Source organism: Carassius auratus, unplaced genomic scaffold, assembly GCF_003368295.1.
Source record: "Carassius auratus strain Wakin unplaced genomic scaffold, ASM336829v1 scaf_tig00041462, whole genome shotgun sequence".
NCBI classification, from domain to species: Eukaryota; Metazoa; Chordata; class Actinopteri; order Cypriniformes; family Cyprinidae; genus Carassius; species Carassius auratus.
This window is the reverse complement of record NW_020526648.1, coordinates 80,996-103,641: the sequence shown is the minus strand read 5'-3', so window position 1 is coordinate 103,641 and position 22,646 is coordinate 80,996. Positions and strand designations below refer to the sequence as shown.

At 34.2% G+C, this 22,646-nt stretch overlaps 1 protein-coding gene across 1 annotated transcript in view; it reads right to left on the bottom strand.

The window, feature by feature from the left end:
- Positions 1-22,646, bottom strand: part of LOC113085123 (netrin receptor UNC5C-like) — a 59,394-nt gene that overhangs the window by 15,573 nt on the left and 21,175 nt on the right. The window contains exons 3-6 of the mRNA XM_026255096.1: positions 22,263-22,366; positions 7,323-7,503; positions 4,589-4,756; positions 3,539-3,703 (exon numbers count right to left, since the gene is read on the bottom strand). Coding sequence (XP_026110881.1) covers positions 3,539-3,703; positions 4,589-4,756; positions 7,323-7,503; positions 22,263-22,366 — 618 coding nt within the window. The remainder of the gene's footprint in view (positions 1-3,538; positions 3,704-4,588; positions 4,757-7,322; positions 7,504-22,262; positions 22,367-22,646) is intronic.

Genomic DNA, 22,646 nt, shown 5'->3' with positions numbered 1-22,646 from the left:
GTCTAACCACTGCAATGCATATATATATATATATACAGGTTATTTAATTTCAATCATTTATTTATTATTGAAAATTAAAGGATATTTATAAAACATTAAATATATATATAATTTTTTTTGCATTTCACTAAAAAATAAGTAATTAATATTACAATGCAAAAATATTTATTTTATGAATATATTCATAATTTTGCATGTTCAATACAACACAAAATTAGGTTTTAATACTAACAACAAACAAATAATTTTTCTGTTTTCCGTTTTTTCATGTAAATAATGTCACGATGCAAAAATATAAATATAATTCATAAATTTAATTCTGTACGTACGTTCAAGTCACACTGAAATCCAAAATGAAGATGAAAGATTAAAAGTATGTTTTACATAAACACAGTGAAACCTGATTATTTTCATTTCTATTAATCAGCTTAAATTCAGTTTTTGTTTTGTTCTTTATCAAATTAAACATGCCTTAAAATAAACCAGACTAAGAGACAAAACCCGTTCAGACCAGCGAAACCTGTGATTAAAACAAGCCCAATGTTATATATATATATAAATAATGTGAAGTAATATGTGACCTGTAACTGTTCTGCCTCAATTCACAAATGTTTTGTTTCAATCCAGACTGAATACAGTGAATAAAACAGATGCTAATGCTAATGCTAATGGCAGAATCCCATGTTGTTTTGTATGAGTGTTTTCTGCTTTCTTCAGGCGAGTGCCAATATTAGGCTTCATGCTGCAGAAATCTGCACAAGATCCAGTTTTCTGGCCGGCGTTTGTCCTTGTGCTCTTTCCACAGATCGATATGTCAAGAAAATGTCATGTGTCTGTGAGTTCAGTAACCCAAGCCCAGAGAAGCAACATCATAACAGAGCGGAGGAGACAAAGGTGAAAACTACAGAGAAAAACACCTCAAATTCAATCCCAAACACAATTTGAGCACTTTACAAACTCGAGAAGCAAATAACTTTCTAACTGGGACTGGAAGATGCCATTAGCGCAGAGGAAACGTCTCCAGCTGGACGAGCTGAGTCCACGTATCGAGTCTAATTCATGTCCAATGATATCTGCATTAATGTGAGCTTTCAGATCATCTGGATTTCTGCTAAACCGTCATTAGCATGCACATAAGTGCTTCACCCTTTTAGCTGGAGAAAGAGGGGAAATCAATCAGGGGAAGTGAGCCTAAATCTATCACGTTATGGGTTTTATATTCCTCACAAATCTGCCATCAATCTGAGCCGGAGTAATGCTCCCACAATGCATTTCACCGGGAAAACAGGAAGATTCAAACGGCAGAGAAATGACTTCAGTATCTGAGATCACAGCCGTTCCTGAAAGCTCAGATATATATATTTATTTTTTGCTCTGTATTACACTAATGATAAACTTGAGGAAAACATGTTTAATTGTCACAATGCAAAATTATATTAGATTAACTGAAATTTATATATTAATACATTTGTATATATTAATACAAATAACTTAATAAATAAAAAGCAGTAAATCATCATATTTTCATGATTTCTGAAGATCATGTGACACTGAAGACTGGAGGAATGATGCTGAAAATACAACTTTGATCACAGGAATAAATTATATTTTAACACAGATTCACATGAAAACTGTTATTTTAAATTATAATAATATTTCACTATTTTTACTGTATTTTTCAAGAGCAAAAAATAAATAAATTAAAAAATAAATTTAAAAAAAAATTCAAAAACACTGTAAAAATTCTAAAATGATTCCAAAAAGTAGGTACATGAATCTTGTAATCAATCCGTCCCATGCTTTATACTGAAGTACCATGATCCAGCCTCACCTCACCGCGGTAAACACACAATGCATTATAAATCTTCCCATGATGCATTGAATATAAATCATCATCAGCCTCTGATCAATACTCTGATTAACACTCGCTCAAACTGAAACTGGTCATTAGATTACTGATTATCATTAACCAACACGACCGCTGGCCATTTCACTTTCATGAACTAATCAAAGTGAATATCAAACCCAAAGTCTATTAAAGCAAACAGACGCATGCATTACTGAACAAGCGCTTCATGGACACAGATCCCGTCCTGACCACAGCTGCAAACGGATCCTGACAGATCACTGTATACTTCTACTGCAGCGTTAACTTCTGTTGTGATGAAGAACGTCAGTCTACTGCTGTGAAACGGGAGGAAATGATTCATTTCAGGCGAACTGTCCCTTTAAATCCACAACGCTTTAATACAAAGGTCCAAAAAACTAACTTTATTTCATGGACATGGGCCTTAAATAGATTTTGCATTATATCCAGTTATTAATTATATATTTTTTGCATTTTTCATAAATCAAAATGACTTGATTTTTGCATTGGAAAAAATAGGTAAAACAAAAATATAAATTAAAAATGAATATCCGCTTCAAATGCCATTTTATTAGATTTAACTATATTATATTAATGTATTATATCTATACAAATGTATAACATAAAAAAAAAAAATGAAAACTTTTAATAACTTTTTTAATTGTTTAATTATTTTTTAATCAGATTTTATTTCATTGTTTTTTACATTAAAAAAAAAAAAAAAAAAAAAGTTGAATTCAATATATCAATAAAAAAGATGATTTAACGGCTTGTGATTAGATTCTGCTTTTATTATATGGAACTACTTTTGTGTTTTACAGAAGAAAGTCGGTCTTGGTTTCAGAAAGACACACAGGTAATAACAAAATTGTGAATTTTATGTGAACTATCCCTTTAAATCAGATGTTCTTCAACTTTTTAATATAAAGGAACAAAAAACTAATTTTATTGAGAGCCTTCGACTAAAAATAAATGCTGCATTACAACCAACTATATTATATTAAAATGAGTTAAATATTTAACATCAAATACTTAACATTTTTGGAATGTTTAATTAGTGAATCAAACTCGGTTTACATTTCAATGCAAAAATGAATAAAAAATGGCATGTTTCTCCCCTGGACTGCCACAGTTTGGGTATTTCTGCTTCAAACTAATGATTACAGAAGAATAAGAACCAGAGCAGGTTTTGTTTTCGGTTTTTCCACTTCTTCTGAAAGAGCTCAGGAATCATAAAGCTGCTTGTCCACATGTTTAAAAACAGCAGAGAAAGAGTCTGAGCGCCTGTGCTTTTCCTCTCTGTGCTTCTTAAAATAAGCTACAAATCACAGTAATCCTAGATGTGGAGCAATTCTGAAACTGTAAGTACAATATAATCACTTATCATCATGTTAAATATATTTCCACTCAACACAGACCTCTACTTCAACTCGAAGTTTTTTTGCTCCCTCAGATTCCAGATTTTCACATAGTTGCATCTCAGACAAATATTGTCCTCCTCACAAACCACACATCACTGGAGAGATCATTTATTCAGCTTCAGATCATGCATACATCTCGATGTTAAAATCCTGACCCTTATGACTGGTTTGTGCTCCGGGGTCACCTGTTTTTAGAGTGATGTGGGATTTGTGGATGTGGTTGTGCTGTGATAGAGGAAGATGCACTCACTCTGCATGCAGAGCCCATCCGTACAGTTCTTGGACTGCAGCACCGTTCCTTCGCAGTCCTTGCCGCCGTTTTTGGGAGCTGGAGCGCTGCACTCGCGCCGTCTCCAGTGAGTGCACTCTGTCCCACACGTCGACCACTTGCTCCACTCCGTCCACAGACCGTCCACTGCAGAACACACACCACAACACACTCAACCGGACAGCGTCACTGGATTACACACACTGCCTTCTATATAGATATATAGATATATATAATTCTTAACTGTACAATAAAACTTGTTTTGTTTTTAAGCAATTTTTCAATATTTTAAATAATAAAATAGAATAAAACAGAAGACTACATTTGAGACCACATTGAATTTGAAACATTTTTTTTTATTTAAATAAAGATTTATATACCGAATTTACAAATACTAACTGTAAATTATTCAAATTATTACCGATGACAATTTTTTATGGAAAACTAAAAGATAATATAATAAATATATGTTTGATACCACATTGAAATTTTTTTTTTTCAATGTTTAATATTTATCCTACTAAACATTTTCAATGAAATAAATCTAATGCATAATCAAATTATATACTCAATATTTTGCAATGACAAAAGTTAATTGGGAAAAATAATATAATATAATATAATATAATATAATATAATATAATATAAAATAATATAATATAATATATTTGACAACACTGAAAATGTTGGATTTTTTTAAGTTTAAATAAATATTAATCTATCCAATATAATCCTATTTATTTAAATGTTTAAAATGTAAATAATAATAATATTTTTACTCCAATTGTTAATTACTAAAACTATTACACTGATATCAACTTGAAATAAAAAAGTTAAACTCAAAAATAAGTGCAATATAATAAATCATAATAAAAGTTTGAGAACACTGAAAATATGAGCTATAATGTGAGATATATTTATTTAAACACCAAAACAAGGACTTATGCTATTAAACTCTATTTATTTCATTGAATTCAAATGACTTTTTTTGCAGCAGCGGTTGAGAAAGCAGCACAGGAAGCGAGGCCGGACCTGGACACAGCGGGTTGCAGGCCAGTTTCTGGATGGCTTGACCCTCACAGATGGCTCCTCCGTTCAGAGGCGTGGGATTGGTGCAGCTGCGTGTCCTCTTCTGATAGCCCCGCCCACAGCGACTGCTGCACACTGACCACTCCGTCCACGTCGACCAGCCGCCGTTCACTGCAGACGGAAACACCAGCCAGCCATCAGTTATTATTAATACATCAGTTTTTATTAATACATCAGTTATTATTAATACATCAGTTATTATTAATACATCAGTTATTACATCAGCCAGTAAACACAGACACTGTCGCTGTCTCTTTTCCCCCTATCTACCCATCTTTTCATCCGATCTGCCCATCTTTTCACCCTATCTACCCATCTTTTCATCCGATCTGCCCATCTTTTCATCCGATCTACCCATCTTTTCACCCAATCTGCCCATCTTTTCACCCTATCTACCCATCTTTTCATCCGATCCACCCATCTTTTCACCCTATCTGCCCATCTTTTCATCCGATCTGCCCATCTTTTCATCCGATCTACCCATCTTTTCACCCAATCTGCCCATCTTTTCACCCTATCTACCCATCTTTTCATCCGATCCACCCATCTTTTCACCCTATCTGCCCATCTTTTCATCCGATCTGCCCATCTTTTCATCCGATCTGCCCATCTTTTCATCCTATCTGCCCATCTTTTCATCCGATCTGCCCATCTTTTCATCCGATCTGCCCATCTTTTCATCCTATCTACCCATCTTTTCACCCAATCTGCCCATCTTTTAACCCTATCAATCCCATCTTTTCATCCGATCTACCCATCTTTTCATCCGATCTGCCCATCTTTTCACCCTATCTACCCATCTTTTCATCCGATCTGCCCATCTTTTCATCCGATCTACCCATCTTTTCAACCGATCTGCCCATCTTTTCATCCGATCTGCCCATCTTTTCATCCGATCTACCCATCTTTTCATCCGATCTGCCCATCTTTTCATCCGATCTGCCCATCTTTTCATCCGATCTACCTATCTTTTCATTTATCCATCTTTCATCTAATCTAACCATCTTTCCATTCATCCATCTTTCATCTAATCTATCCATCTTTTCATCCGATCTATCCAATTTTTCATTCATCCATCTTTTCATCCATTAATCAAACTTTTCAAACTAATTCTTCATCACAACTAACTGCTTTTCTAGTTAAAAATTAGTATGCATTTCTTTGAATTGTAATTCATTTTAATTCTACTTCCTTACATTCAGTTCTGCATCACTTCAGTTCACACAGTGCACATTTGGAGCTGAACTGGAACTGAAGTCATTTCTCAATTCATGTAAAGAGGCGTCCCGTCACACTCGAGCGGCTCGTGTTATTACAATCTCATCCAGCATCCGCAGTTTCCTCACGCCGCGGACTGCTTTTCAGAGTAGAGCGGAGAGCACTTATAATTACATCAGCCTCACGACGAGGAAGAGAAGTCAATTTATTACCGCACGGGAGAGCCAAACATCTGTTAGCCAGATCTGGGATTGTGTCTGTGGGGAAAACAGTAAGCGATCGCAGCAGGTGGCTGTTTTCACTTGTTGAAGAGCTCCTGAAAGACTGGTCTGTGCTCTACCACAGGTGTCGAGGTGCAGCTTCACAAACCGTCAGCCTCGTGAACGAGAAATACACACCGCATTGTTCTTTCAACATTCAAAGCAGAGGCAGCAGCGGCGGGTTATACCGCTTCCAGCTTGTCGGCACTGCTTCCTGTTCTTAAGAGGAACATTTTCCAGCTCCAGGGATATTCACGGCAAGATCCGACAAAATACATTTCAGAGAAGACGGACTGCGACGCACTGAAGGACACGCAAGCTAACGAAACAGCTGGTTAAAGTTTCACATCAGTTTCAGACGCAGACTATTAAAGCTTCAGAGATGATCAGGATTTCAAGGTGAAACACTGAAACATTTTCAGTGCACTACAAACCACTTCAAAACCTTAAATATACACTATTTAAAAATGACTAAATAACAAAAATACATAATGAAATAATAGAAAAATACAAAATAATTCCCTTTCATATAAACACTTCATAAATAAAATTAAAAAAAATAAAATAAAAACAAAACACTACAAAAACCTTATAGCAAAATATAAATATTAATAAACTAATCAAATACAAATAAATAAATGAACACATGGCAACTACCTAAATCAACCAATAAATAAAAACAAATAAAATAAATAAAAGACAAACAAATAATTATATGATAAAAATAAATAAACGCCTAAGAAACACACAGAAAATAAAATACAAATATAAATCTAAATACATCACAAACACAGATAACTAAAAAATACAAACAAGTAAATAATTAAAATAACAATAAATATTATTAAAATAAACACCTAGAAACCACACTCTAAAAACTGATATAAAATACAAATCTAAATAAATCAAAACAAATTTACTAAATAAATAATATTTATAAATAAACACATAGCAGTGCATTACACACCCCTCCAAAAGCAATAACTAAATAAAATAAAGAAATAACTCTCGCATTGTGCCAGTGACCTCAACACAGACAAACACTACACACACACAAGTCTGAATATACTTAGAGTTAGAAATAATAAACATCTTCGGATCCTCCAGTAACATCCAGCTAGCTTGTTATTTATTAATAAAAGTGTGGTGTGTTTGATTGGTGAGTGTGTGTGTGTGTGTGTGTGTGTGTGGAGGCTGACCGTAGACGATGACGGTGGCCGTGGTGCTGCGGCGTTTGGCCACGATGTTCTTGGCGACGCAGGTGTAGTTGGCGGTGTCGGACAGACGCGCTTGTTTGATGATCAGGTTGTGGTCGATGGTGATGTAGAAGTTCCTGTCGTCTGCAGGGTCGATGATCTCCTCGTTCTTCAGCCACTCCACCTGCAAACACACAGAAACACACACCGACGTCCATCCGCTCTCAATCCAGAAATCACAGCCAGCTTTCTGCTTGTGTTTCAATAAAGACAGACGTGTTGATGTGTGTGCAGAAGCTCCATAACGAGTCAATATCCATCACGTTCCCTCTTTATATCCCACAACAGTCCTGCAGTCTTCTGGATCCAATCAAATGTGAAAATACTGAGTGTGTGAAGTTGAACTCAAATGCAAACACTGTAAATGAGCTGGAGACTATAAGAGCGGCTCTGTATTTGTGGTGAGAAACACTTCTGATTTTGGGCAGAAGTCTGAGCCGAAATCCTCATCAAATGAACAGAAATGCATAATAAATGTGTGTGTGTGTGTGTGTGAGAGAGAGAGAGAGATCGGACGCATCCAGACATGCTGCAGATACCTTTCAATTGAGTCGATGTGTCTTTATCATTCAATGCTGTGATGTAATCAGAGAAATGCTGCCATTGAGAGACGCAGAAGACAACAAAATCAATGTGGATTACCCACAAATCCACTGGGCTCTCGGCCTGCCAAGGTGATTATATGTGGCCCTCAAATTACTGAAGTAAACAGGCGAATAAAAGCCCAGAAGCGGCTGAGTGTGTGTTTATGACAGATGTGTGACGGAGCGAGTGTTTGCGGATGTGATGATGTTCGGCCCCCGAGGGACACACATCCATTCAGATCCTGTACTAAACTAATCAAAGTGTGTAAAATTCACAATGAAATCAAGAGTAAACGACTTCAGCGTGGTGATGAAGAAGCATCTTTGACTTGAGACATTTATTTAATCAAAGTTAGACACATTATCCTTCAAATGTTATAATTGTGGTCAAAAAGTGAATTTTCTATAATAATAATGCATTATTTAAATGTTAAATAATAATACGTAATAATAATAAATTTATTGTTAAAATGGGAAAACATTTTTGAATAGCAAATAATAATAATAATAATTTTAGAAATGTTGCCTAGGCAATTTACTGATTTTTCATTTTACTTTTTTTTTTCGAGCTGCAAATCATCATATTAGAATGATTTCTGTAGGAAAATTTTGTGTTTTCATTTTTGTGTTGTCACTTTGATTAGTTTATATATATATATATTTTTTTTTTTTTCAACCTTTTGTTTGTAATTTTTTTATATAATATTAGTAACCTCATCTATATATTATTTTCTATACTGTATTTTATTTTTTCATTTTTATATACATTTTTTTTTAGTTTTAGTAATTTTTCTTTGTTTGTCTTCTTATTTTTATAGGTCTCCCAGGCCATACTATTACAAAGTTTTAGCATTATTATTATTATAATTAATTTTATTTTACATATTTTTTTATTTTATTTTAAGAATTAAAGTTTTAGTAATTTTATTTGAATCTTCTTTTTATTTTATTTTACTTTACTACTTCTAATAACTAATATTAGTAATTTTTTGTGCAACTCATTTTTTATATTTGTATTTCAAGTAAGTCTTTTATTATTATACAATAAATTATTTAAAATAAATAATTAATAGTTGTTTAATTTTTTATATACACATTTATTAACAGAAGGAGATTGTCACACTTTTCTGCTCATTAAGGTTGCATTATTTGATTAAAAATACAGTAAAAATAGTGAAATATTATTATAATGTTAAAAAACAGTTTTCATGTGAATCTGAAGTTAAAGTGTAATTTATTTCTGTGATGCTCCGCTGTATTTTCAGCATCATTCCTCCAGTCTTCAGTGTCACATGATCTTCAGAAATCAGAATAATATGATGATTACTATTTCTGATTATTAATAATGTTGAACACAATTGTATTTTTCAGGATTCACAGATGAATAGAAAGTTCAAAAGAACAGTATTTATCTGAAATCGAAGGAAATTAATACAAGTGGTCATTATACAAACAGGCAGAAGCATTAGGAGCCAATTAAAGTTTGTGGCTCCATCAAGAGAAACTGACATCAATTTAATTTGGTGCAGCTGTGTGTGTGTGTGTGTGTGTGAGACGGTTAGATGTCTCTGTGATCACGGATGAAGGAAAATCCTGCATTAATATTTAATGGAGCGCAGTAATTGCTTTAAATGACGGCAGCTCTTAAATAATCTTGAGTCTGATCTGAACAGGAAGACTGAGCCTGGCTTCTCCTCACACGGACGGATCAGCTGTTGAAAACCAGTCCTGATGAACTAGTTTGAGTCCAGCAGACATGCAAACAGAAAGGAAATAAAAGCACGTTCACAATCCTCAGATTCAGAAGCGCCACAGCAAATGCGACCCAATCTCTGTGAATTATACACGTGCCAAAGACATTATTACGCTAATTAGAAAACATTTCACAAGTTTGAGTCGCGAGGGCACAGATCCATTCCACAGCAAGATAACAATACAAGAGAAACAACAGAAATCAGCAGCGCTGTTATCATTCGATGTGGGAGAGATCTTCCATCCGCAAGAATATTTCACACCTGATTTCATACTTTTTGTTCGTTTGTTTCCTGAGAGCTCAAGACTGAACGGCAAAGCCACATTCAGATGATTTCAGAGCCATGTCATTAAAACACACAAAACAGGGTAAACACATCCACGTCTTCTTCATTTCTAAACACAAACGCATAGAAATGTCCCAGCCACACGTCTTCATTAATACTTCATATTGTTCATAATGAATGCACTCGTTTGGAAAAGACACGACTCCCTTCACACGCGCTCTATAACGAAGCTCAAAACTGCAGCTAATGAGAAAACAGACCAACACTGCCCACAGGAACACACGAGTACGGTCACATCTCAATGTGTGCGAGTCTGTAGTGTTCAGTTTATAGACCTAAACTCTTACTGAACGGCATTACGTTCTGAAAGCATCTGAGATGAAGTTAGAGATGCGTGAATTAAACACATTCAGGTGCTGATCTTTAAAAGAGTCTTCCTCTGGTTTCTTGTTTTGATCGATGGGGTTGTTTAACCCTTTCAAGTCGATTAACGCATATATGCGTTTTGAGTCATTTTCTCCTGATAACCCCGAAAAGAACTTAAATTACACTCTCAGTTTTAATCGTACAGATAAGAGCAATACATCAATCGAATCTGTAAAGGGTCTAGTTTTTTTTGGATACAGACATAATAACAAAACCCTTTGTGCACTTATAAAATAAAGATAACAAACAAGGTGCGCTGTCTACAGTCTTTGTCTCCGCTGATCGTCATGTACAAACATTTCATTAAAATGAACCGTAACTCCGTGAATACTCAACGAAGAGACATGAGAGAGATATCTATAGAAAGCCTGGAATGTCTACTTTTAAACTAAACAAGTGCTGCCGAAAACAAATATTCTGAGATAAAGTAATCCATATGAAAACAACGCAATGTCTGTTTTTCATATCTCCGCTCATTATATCTAATGTGACCACGCCCCCGCGCTGAACACGCTATTCAGATTCAAACTGAAGCGCGCGGCTTGAATACGCCCACACAGAAGAAAAAGCAGCCAGACTATTCTTCAAGTTTTTATTTTATTTTACTGTTTGCTTCGCGATGAGAGGACTAAGACATAATTCACCCCAAAAAGATGTGGTGTGGTTGAGGATTTGAGAAATGGATTTCCTCAGAAAAAAGAATGAAGCACTTTATTCAGCAGAGATCATAAACATGAGTAAGTCTCTTTTTATTTATTTGTACTAGTTTTCACATAACGTGTAAACATTTTACTAGTTAGACTTTTTCCAAATACTTTTTCCAAACTATAATTCCTGACTAAATGTATAATCAAGTGAAACATTATGAAGTTTCAATAACAATATACAATACTATACCATTCAAAAGCTTGATGTAAATAATATAAATGTGACAAATAGAGATAACTCTAACAAATGTAAAAACAATGCAGTTCTTTCGATTTATTCCCCCTAAAAAAACCTGAAAAATATTATCAGCTCTTTTCAACATTAATAATAATAATAATAATGATGATGATAATAAATGGGGTTTATTTGGTAGAAAATAAGATTGTTAAAAGGATTTCTGAAGGATTGTGTGACTGGAGTAAGGATGCCAAAAAAATTGTTTGAAAGTCAGCTTTCATTGTTCCTAATAAACTGTTTAACTGCTCCCCCAAGTGGATATTAAATTATGTTGTGGGATAATTAAATATATTCTTAATAAACTACAAACATAAAATTATATACTTTTATTTTGTTCTCACATTCTTTCTTGTAAGTCCTCCCTCACAGTGGCACAGTTGAATGGGAGGCTCATTATGCAGCTCATTATGCAGGCCTTTGTCTTCTCAGGTGTAAATCACAATGATATTCATGATAGTTGACGCCTACTCGCATATGACTTTTACCAACAAAAAGTGTTTTAGAAAATTTAAATCAATATATTGTTTTCTGTGAATGAGTAAACAAGATGATTTTCACATCATTCAGAAAGAAAAATTCTAGGCTACAAGCTCCAGTTCTCAACTTTTCCGGCAATCAATTTTATGTATGTGTTTTATTGCCTTATTCAAGTGACTTAACATTTTTAGTTTTTCACTAACCATGCATAAAATTTTTTTTCTCAAAAATACAATCATGTACATGCATGCATTTCACATATTATTATAGCCCAGTTTGTGCTGATTACAGTGATATTAGACTTTACCCATTTAGATATTTATAAGAAACTGAAAAAAGCACAAATGTCAGGGCATGACAAAACTTCTCAAGGCCCCAAAAATACCCTTAGACTCCAGAGGGTTAAGCCAAAGGTCAAAGGTCACAGACCACATGCATCTCTCTGGTGACAATTAAATTAAATACTGACGGCCAACACGTAGAGCCAAAGCCCTATGAGTTTCTTAAAAATAAATAAATAATAATAATAATAATAAAAAGAAATTAATTTGTAATGTATATTTCTAAAGCTAATAGCTGGATAAAAGAATGAAAATATACATTTATATAATATAAATCATATTTTAATAATCTGAAATGACGTAAGAATATTATAAATTAATCTCAAACATAATAACAATTAATAATGCATTTTAAAATAAAAATTGCCTGTTTATTATAAACATATGTAATTTTAAATAATAATAATATACTTTTCATTTCAATAAACACAATAATCTTGAAAACAACAATATAATAAATATTTTTAAAGAAAAAAACCAAATAATTGTTCCATTCTATCTTCTCGTTTACTTTTTATTTATTATAAAATGATCCTCTAACACTACCATTTTCTATTATTTTTCTATTATTTTGTTTACTTAATAGCGTTCCCTATTCTTTTTCTGCTCTTTTTAATTCTAAAAAGTCCTGTCACAGAGCTTTTACGTGACATATTATAGCTCTTCTGTTGGTTTTGATTGGCTCTGTTCTCTTCATTAGAAAGTCACTTTGAATAAAGGTGTCTGTTAAATGTAAATACATACATATATAAGGCAGCATGAACATTCTGCTAAACACCTCCTTCTCTGTTCCACAGAATACAGTCATTCTCAGGCCTCTGGTGACAGACTGACAGCAGTATTATCATCTTTTAAAGCCACCAGTAGCGCAGCACAATAGCCGTGGACCGCAGCAGAGTGATTTTCATATCCACTGAAGATAGTTTCCAGTCCTCTGGCATCTCCCTGGACGAGTCTTTTCTCAGAGCGCTGTGGGTCTTCACCACACGACTCTGCAGGACCCCGGCTTCCCGAGCCGCTGCCTGAATGAAAGCACGGCTGTCATGGCAACAGTGTGATCATGACCTCTGAACCCTGTCTTTATCTGAGCTCTGACAAGAGCCTTCGAGAGGCAGAAGACATGAAAACACAGAGCTCTTTCTCTGCACACACTGAAGAAGACAGGTCATGAAAAAGATCGTCAGTGAGGAAGCAGAAAAACTAACCAATAATGACCTCAATATTAAATACATAATATATACAGTGCCTAATTGACATATTATAGTATCACAATAAATAAATAAATAAATCTAACATTACTTAATATTATATTTATAATGACATCCTCACTGCAGGTTGGATGATATCATATATAAATAATAAATATACTGCATATAAAATCACTACTAAACAATATCTGAATAAATAAATATTAAAACATTACTAAACATATCTATGATGATCACTGCAGGACCTGTTCTAAAATTAAATATATATATATATATATATATATATATATATATATATATATATATATATATATATATTTTTTAATTTTAAAATGATATATTATACATATCATATAAATGACTAGAACCAGGCCATGTCTAAAATATAATAATAATAAATAAAATAAAAAATAATAATTAAAATTATATATTTTAATATTAAATAAATAATTTTTTTACATTATTTAAATAAATATAATATACAGTGATATATAAAATATGTAGTGAATATTAGTTACTTTATATTTATAAAATATTATATATATAAGTTTTTTTATTTTCATGATGAGCTTTAACCCCATTTCTTTTACGTTTATTTATATATTTATTTTTTTACAGAAATTACTGATTTGTTTCCACAGACAGAAGGGAAGCATATGTGAATAACTCAGTCACGTGAGATGATTCATGTGAATTACCCAGAAGCCCTCGCCGGATCTCAGAGTGCCAGGATGGGCTTTGAAAGGGTTCGATGCGAGTCATAAAAGCTGAGGCTTCATCTGTCGAGAACAGACGTGGACTTCCTGAAGCGCGTTTAGAAGAACTTTCCAACTGGATCGAGAGTCTGCTCTCATTGCCCAACTGCTGATTATTTCCCTCTGGATATATAGATTTCATATTATTATATAAAGAGTTGGCTTCCAAAACTCTAGAAATCCATTTTGATTAATTTGAGTAAAATGCGTTTTCTTTACCAATAAAGTGGCAAGATGCAAACCAATATTTTTTTTGTTTCAAACATTCACATGCATCTTTAGATTATAATATCATAAATAATTCAAATCCAGATTTAGATTTTCAGAGATCAAAACTCAAGCAACACTGAACTTGTATGCGAATATGTAATTTGCACATAACGCAGTTTTTCAAATGAAATGGTGCGCTGTGATTGGTTGAGTGCACTGCAAACACATACGAGCTTCATCACTGTGTCCGTCATGTGACTCTGTTCCTCTTTCAGCTTGAACTGATGGAAAACTAAGGACATTGTTTACTTCATTACATTTATTTTGAAAGAAGATGCTAGTGATTATGGAAAGGGGGCGTTACATTTCCGACGAGTGCTTGCGGTGTTCGGCCAATCACAATGCACTGGGTCAGTCGGCCAATCAGAGCAAACAGCTCTTGTCAGAAGGAGGGACTTTGTGCTTGAGAGAGGCGGGGCATAGAGGATCTACAAAAATATACAGTATTTGTAAAATAATGTGTTTTTTGAACATTAAAGCAGGTCAACATATTCTATTACACCAAATATACAAAATAATGATCTTAAAAAAAAAGCATCATATGACCGCTTTAAAGTTGCAGTTTGTAAGTTTTGCCTCTTTGTCGCCATCTCTGTTTGAAAACATGCAGTTGCTGATTCTCGCCTACATCTTGGAATATATGACCCAAATAATAATTTTCACGTCTGCAATGTTTGTTCTGACCAACTGAGGAAAAAAGCATTACAATAAATTACACTAACAATGGTGATTTCATCTAAATGAGCTCATATCACATCAAATCATGCAAATTATTATTGTTACACTTTATTCTCCAACTGTTAATGTTAACAACATCAGTATTGCGTGACTATGTGATTATAGTGCCTCTAATCTCTAATTTTCATACTGTTCGAATTATAATAAGAAATTATTTTAACCCAAAAGGGAAACTATGCTCCCTCCGATACTTTTTGCAATCCCAAGGTATCTGTAATAAAATGCATATTAAAAACTGGAACATAATTTAATTTTATTCACGTTTCATAAACACATAAACCTTTCTGGATTACAATATGATACACTTAATTATTCTAGCTGCAGTGAGACAATGCTATAAACAACCACCAGATGTGAATCTATCATTAAAGTTATATGATATCATCTAAATATTAAACATTGTATAAAAAATTATATTATTTAATATATTTATAATGACATACATTGATGCATTAAATATAAGTGTGAATATTACTGAGATATTTTGGATTAGTATATAAAGATATAGCATAAATATAACAAATAACTAGAGCTGGGCAATATATTAAATAGATATGAAATATACCTTCAATATTAAAAATAGTACTATATTATTAAATATCAAAAATAACAAATATTAAACATTTTTTTAAATTAAATTATTAAATATATTAGTATATATAATGTTTAAAAAATATAAAATAAGTTTATATATATATATATATATATATATATATATATATATATATATATATATATATATATATATATATATATATATATATATATAATAAAAATGATCATTCTTAAAAATATTTATCCCAATTAATTTTGAGAAGAAAAATCATGCATTGATTTCTAGCCCCATTTTTACTACATTTTACTTACTTTAAAAACTGCTGCTCCCATAATATTAATAATAACAATGAGTTGCTCTCGTGTATTTTTGATTACATTTAGGACTAACACCCACCGAGTCTCTTCAGTTATTTCATAATCAGATGAGCACTAACTCATCATCTAAAAAGACAAAGACAGACGATAATCTCAGATTATCAGGAGTTTAATTTCAATCATTCTCCATTTTCAGCAGATAAAATGACACTCATCCTCGAGCTACCAAAACGCTGTTATAGAAACGCTGAAGAAAAGCTGGAAACGATTAGATGTAGAAGTACCGTGGTTAAATATACAAGCATTTGTTCATGAGGGAAACACAGAACAAACTCCAGAGCAGCGCGGGACGACGATACACGATTCCATTACAGGATAATCCAGATGCATAATCAGATTGTTTTTGGGGATGACACAACCCGGCGGATCAAACACTCATTCTGAACTCCATCTGCTGCGGGAGACACCGTCTCCAATTTAATAAACGATCGTAGCACAACTCCATACAAACATACTAGAACAGACACGAGCATCTGCTTCTCTTGGGGAGTTTACAGACCTCTTGAAAACACCCTTTTTGAGTTACAAAAAAGCAGCAACTAAATAAATAAACACATAATGTTTGTTTTCTAAAATGAGTAAACAAGCATTATTTGTAGACAGTTATTTTATTAATATAATATGTAATGTAATATTGTTTTATTAGAAATACTTTCTCTTTGGATGCATAAAGAAGATCTGTAAAGTTGCAAAGACTAAAAGCCTCAAATCCAAAGAGATATTCTTTATCAAAGTTAAGACTCGTCCACACCCTCCTAAAACGCCTTGTTTAAACACGCCCCCACATCTCTACATCACTATGTGGGACGCTTTACAAAACGCCGCCCAAATGTCCACACAAAGAAAGAAGGCGTACCTTTTATTCTCTCCATTGCTCCAGTGTTTTCTGACATATTTTGAAATCTTGGAAATGTATGGCGATAGCTGATATAAAGCCGATATGATTTTTTTTACAATTATTATTAATATTCAAGAATTTTGAAATCATTTGACAATGGATTAAAAAAAATTAATGTGTAAAATAAACATACTTATACTTTAGATGACAAGGTATTTTTCACTAATAAATAAATATTTAATACAAATATAATAAAAAGTAAACAGTGCCATCAACATAAAAGTTTGGCGTGCTGTCAAAATAAAAGTCCCACCTTGAACACTTTTTACAAGGACAGTCTGGTGCTTCTGACTCACGGTATGTAAATACGTTCACATATGTATTTGATTTGCCTCAATGATTCACACACAAGTTTTGAGCAGTGTAGAGTAGAGCTTGTTGTTTGTCATTTCTCCGATCACAAATGCAGACATGGTTTATGTTTACGCAGCACGATATGCAACGCAACTCATAAAAAGACATTATAAGTTATTATAATCAGCAATTATGTTCCCACTGGATGCAACAACTGCCTTGTTTGTAATTGTTGGTGTTCTGATAACAGTATATGTTGAGGGGCGTAACATTTCCATCAGACGCTTGAAACGTTTGGCCAATCACAACGCACTGGACAGCTGGCCAATCAGAGCACACCTTGCTTTTCAGACTGATGAGCTTTGTAAAAATCAATGCGTTTCAGAAAGGCATGGCATGAGGAGAAACAATAATGTACAGTATGTGGAAAATAATGTGTTGTTTTAACCTTAAACCACATAAACATATTTCTTTAGACCAAATACACAAAATAATGTTCTTTTTAGCAGCATTATATGACCCCTTTAAAATAAAAGGATATAATAGTTATATTAAGGCTTTATTTAGATGTATATTTACACAGTTGTTTGCATATAAAATCTAAAATCATTCAAATGCCTGTGTCTAAGAGAGAGGATCAGACAGGAAGGAGTCGGACGGACGGAGCAGCAGTGACATTAAAAACAGTTCATCAGTGTAATGGATGCGTTTCTTTGGTTTAGCGGTGAGGTAAGTGTGAGTGTCGTCTGGAGCCCAAACTCACCTCACTGAGACTGACTCACTCTGACACACACACACACACACACACTGACAAACAAGCACAGACAGACAGACAGAGAGAGACACACACACACTCTCTGTCTCTCTCTCTCACACACACACACACACACACACAGACACTCTCTGTCTCTCTCTCTCACACACACACACACACAGACACTCTCTGTCTCTCTCTCTCACACACACACACACACACACGCCTCTCCAAACCTGCCCACCGCTCACGACGGAGTCAAAGAGCAGCCGCCCACTTCTCTGCTTCTGGAAGCTTTTCTAACATTCATTCACTCCACAGGGATTTCAAGAGTCAAGCGAAGTAGATCTGAGATGAATCACAGCATTATTAACTTTGAGGAAGAAATCGGATCCAATGAACCACTCATTTCATGAATGATGCATGAAAATCAGAAACAATACAACAATATCAAGCTACTGACTTCTGGAAAATATTCTACTTGCTTTACGTTTACTGCAAAATATTCAGAAGATCAAAAGTTTAGGTTTCTGAAGATCATGTGACACTGAAGACTGGAGGAATGATGCTGAAAATACAGCGGAGCATCACAGAAATAAATTACACTTTAAAATATATTCAAAGAGAAAGCAGTTATTTTAAATAGTAATAATATTTCACTATTTTTGATCAAGTAAAAGCAGCTTTATGAGCAGAAGAGACTACAAAATCTGCAATGCGTCATGTTTTTTCCTCCAGATTTCCACGTCAGGTTTATGGGGAGTGCAATTTTTAAGAGTGAATTCTGCTCTAAAACACTTTCTCAGAACAAAGATGAAATCCCTCGTGTCTCTACAGAAGCAAATATCATCAGTGAACACTTTCAGAAATACTTCTGCACACATCTCAAGTTTCAGACGTGATTCGTGACCCATCAGCGTCAGTGAACGTGACGCTTGAGCTCCGTAACAAACACTGACACGTCAGCAGAATGGACTGAAATCATTGAATTGTGTTCTTTTATGTGCACACACATTCAGCATCCTCTCTCTCTGGATGTAGTTACCCAGAAGGCCGGTTGGTTATTTGGCACTGTGAATGTGCAGGATGTCATTAACGGTGGACCTGCAGCTCTGACGGCGTGCTGTTCACGGCCCTGCGGCGTCCTATTTACGCTCTCCAAGAGAGAAAGAGCTCTTATTGCATTGCGTGATCCATGTAATTTCATTCCTGACTTGTTATTCTTCTCATTACGTGCCTGAATCTTTCCTCCCGTCCTCCGCAATGCTGCACGGAGAGAACGAGAGACAGGGGATCGCTTTGATTTGAGAAGCAGACGACTGTCACATTTAGATTTCACACAATAAAGAATGCATGTTTTTATGAACCTATAGACATTAAGATGCATGCTGAAATTAGCTTTGTGGACATATAATTCCTCTGATAAAGGAAGAAATTGTTCTGAGTTGGTGGAATTGCTGGGAAACGGTTCATTTGTTCCGTCAGCATCTCCACCTGCAATAAAGCTTTCCGGCTTCTGGTCACTTCACTCGCCTTCTCCAGGTCAAGCGTGGGTCCTTTCAGAGCGAATCAAAGGAAACAGGCGCCAATCAGCATCCTCCCCGGAGAGAGCGCTCTCATCTGACCCATAATGCTCTCTGGTTTTCACTGAACGGAGCTCGTGTTTGGTGAAGTGCTGCTGGACGCTCATTCAAAGAGCTTTTGACTGATGAAAATGTGATAACGGATGAATGCTGAACCATATATTCAGTCATTATGCAAAGGGATTTAAGAAAGTCTTCAGTACAGAACCAAACCAGGGCTATAGGTTACTGGAAAAACTGTGATAGTTTGTTTTGAAGTGCTAAGAAAAGGAAAAAATATATTACTTTAATAGCTATATTCTAGAATAATTAATAATTTTAGAGTTACTGGGGTGAATTTCTTGGAGTGATTCTGCATAGAAAATAAAAATAATAAAATAAATAAATATAATTATAATAAAAACAATAAAAGCTAAATTTTAAGAATTTTAGATAATAATAAATGCTGAATATAAATAATTTAGGTACATTTTTAATTGAACAAATTGTCAAGAATTTTAAATAACAATACTAATAATAATAAATGCTGAAAATCTACATTTTAGATTTTTATTTTAAATAAAATGAAGAATTAAATAAATTAAATAAAGTTTTTTTTAACAAGAAAATACAATTTCAGTCTGTGTACTTCAAAAGTACATTATATGCTGAAACATGAGTACAAAAGATTTCTATTTCAAATAAATTCTGTTCATGCTGTATCACTTTAGCAAACCAATTAGATCTGTGCAACCCATGCACTTTTTCTTGCACGACTGCACTGAAGCATCCAATCCTTGCACTGATACTTATTTTATTTCTGAGTGCATTCATGACTCACAAGGCTGTTTCACATTTTCCCATTTTTCCAGCCCAAACAGGAAATAAACAACTTTCCCTGCAGCCAGAAAAAGCCGAAAGTCATTCTGTGATCGTTCAGAAGGAAACATCCAAACCTGAGTGAAAAGCAACAGCGCCGCATGAAAGACGACGCTTATCTGCACACGGCTAAACGCTGCGGCTTCTCTAGAATATTCCACCAGCAATCCCCCCGTTCTGCTCTGAATATCCCAGGTGCGTATATAAACACATCCCACCTCTGTCAAAGACTCACTTTAACTCATCCAGGACTCTATGCTGAACAGTTCACAAGTGGTTAAATTTAAGAGCACCTTCTGATCAGTGGCCAAAATATACAATTATTAAAATTACTTAAGTAATACTTTAAAAAAATGCAACTAAAACCACCAGTAGGTGGCGATAAATCACTGTGTTTTTAACTGAATCATTCATTCAATCGATTCGCTCAAAGCAGCTGATTCACTGAATCACTGAATCACTTGATTCGTTCATTATGTTTTGTTCTGACATGCATCAGCTGTGACTTTGTGTGAAACTATTTTTGTTGCTGAAATTAAACAATATTGTGCTAAAATATACATCACTTGCAGTGCAGATGCATTTGAAGTTGTAGTGGCATTAATTTATTTTTATTTCCTATATTTATTCATTTTTATTTGTGACATGAATGTGCAATATTTTAGTTGAATGTTTTTAGTTTGTTTGTTTTTTAAGAGATTTTTGTTGGTAATTAATTGTAATTATGGAATAGCTATGATTCATTTATTACCTGGAAACCACCTGAAAATTAATTTTACAAATTAAACTGTGGGTAAATCTCGAATGCTTTGGAGCAGAGACTTAAAATTGGTCTAATTTAAAGGAAAACAACTTTAAAAAGGAAAAACCCCAAAACGCTACAGTAGATTGTTATTATGAAGAATGAACAAAAAGATAATTTTTTTTTTTTTTATGTGAAACAAGTTTTACTCTAAAACTGTGAGAAAATGTATTATTATTTTGTTCCAAATTTGAAGTTGATATCACAAAAAATTTGTTACCACGAGTAAATTCGTGCCTGTGATTTTTTTGTGCAACTATCAACTATCAAAAACATTTCATATTATTTTCATCTTATTCCGATGAAGTAAAAAAAAATATATATAAAAATTTTTAAAAAGTTAAAGTTTTTTGTCAAAAATGACCGAACAGCACAGAAGGTTAATTTGAATCTCCTGATGAGCCCCAAACTTTTTCACAGTAATCGTCAGTAAAGCCTTGCCTTCTGAGGATGCAAGCGAGCTAAAGATAGCCTTCGGTTAACGGTGATGGTTATAACAAGTGTTAAGATGATTAAACACACAGCCAGAGGCGTTTATGTTAAACCTGCCTTCCAAATCTGTCCACAGATGGCTTAAGCTGCCCGGAGGAGGTTTGGCTCGTGGATTGCGGCCCACTCTACTCTCGCTGTCATTGCAAGGATGGAAAAAAAAAGACCGGATGCTTTGAGAAAATCCTTTCCAGCCGCCATCTATTAATCCTATTTAGCTCAAACTTTCTGGTGTTGTTAGGACGAGTTTGTCTGACAGCCCACTCCTGATGTCCGAATCGATGCGACCTGTGTAGCTAAACAGGAATTAACAGCTGGCCACTGAGCTACATGTTTCTCAACAGAGTCTGGCAGGTAGCTGAGGAGACTGAGTTACCTACACATCAGTTTACTGTAACAAATGTTAATCTCTAATTCAATTTCAGATTAATCAGCGGAGAGTGCAGCGCTCCGTGTGTGTGTGTGTGTGTGTGACGGATGAGCCGGTACCTCAGCAGCAGGTATTCCTTCTGGCGGTCGGCACTGGAGAAGCACTTCCTGTTCGAGCGACACTTCCTTTCCCAGAGGCTCCTGGTCGAATGTTTTCCTGAGATCTGTGAAAGAAACACAGATGAATGTTTTCAGCATGAATGCATGTGAGTGAGTCCTGGTCAAAAGTCTCTTTTGCTCACTAAGGCTGCTTTTATTTTAATAAAAAATACAGTAAAAATTGTGTATTAATTTTAGAATTTAAAACAGCTGTTTTCTGTGTGAATCTGTGTTAAAGTGTAATTTATTTCTGTGATGCTCCGCTGTATTTTCAGCATCATTCCTCCAGTCTTCAGTGTCACATGATCTTCAGAAATCAGAATAATATCATGATTTACTGCTCGA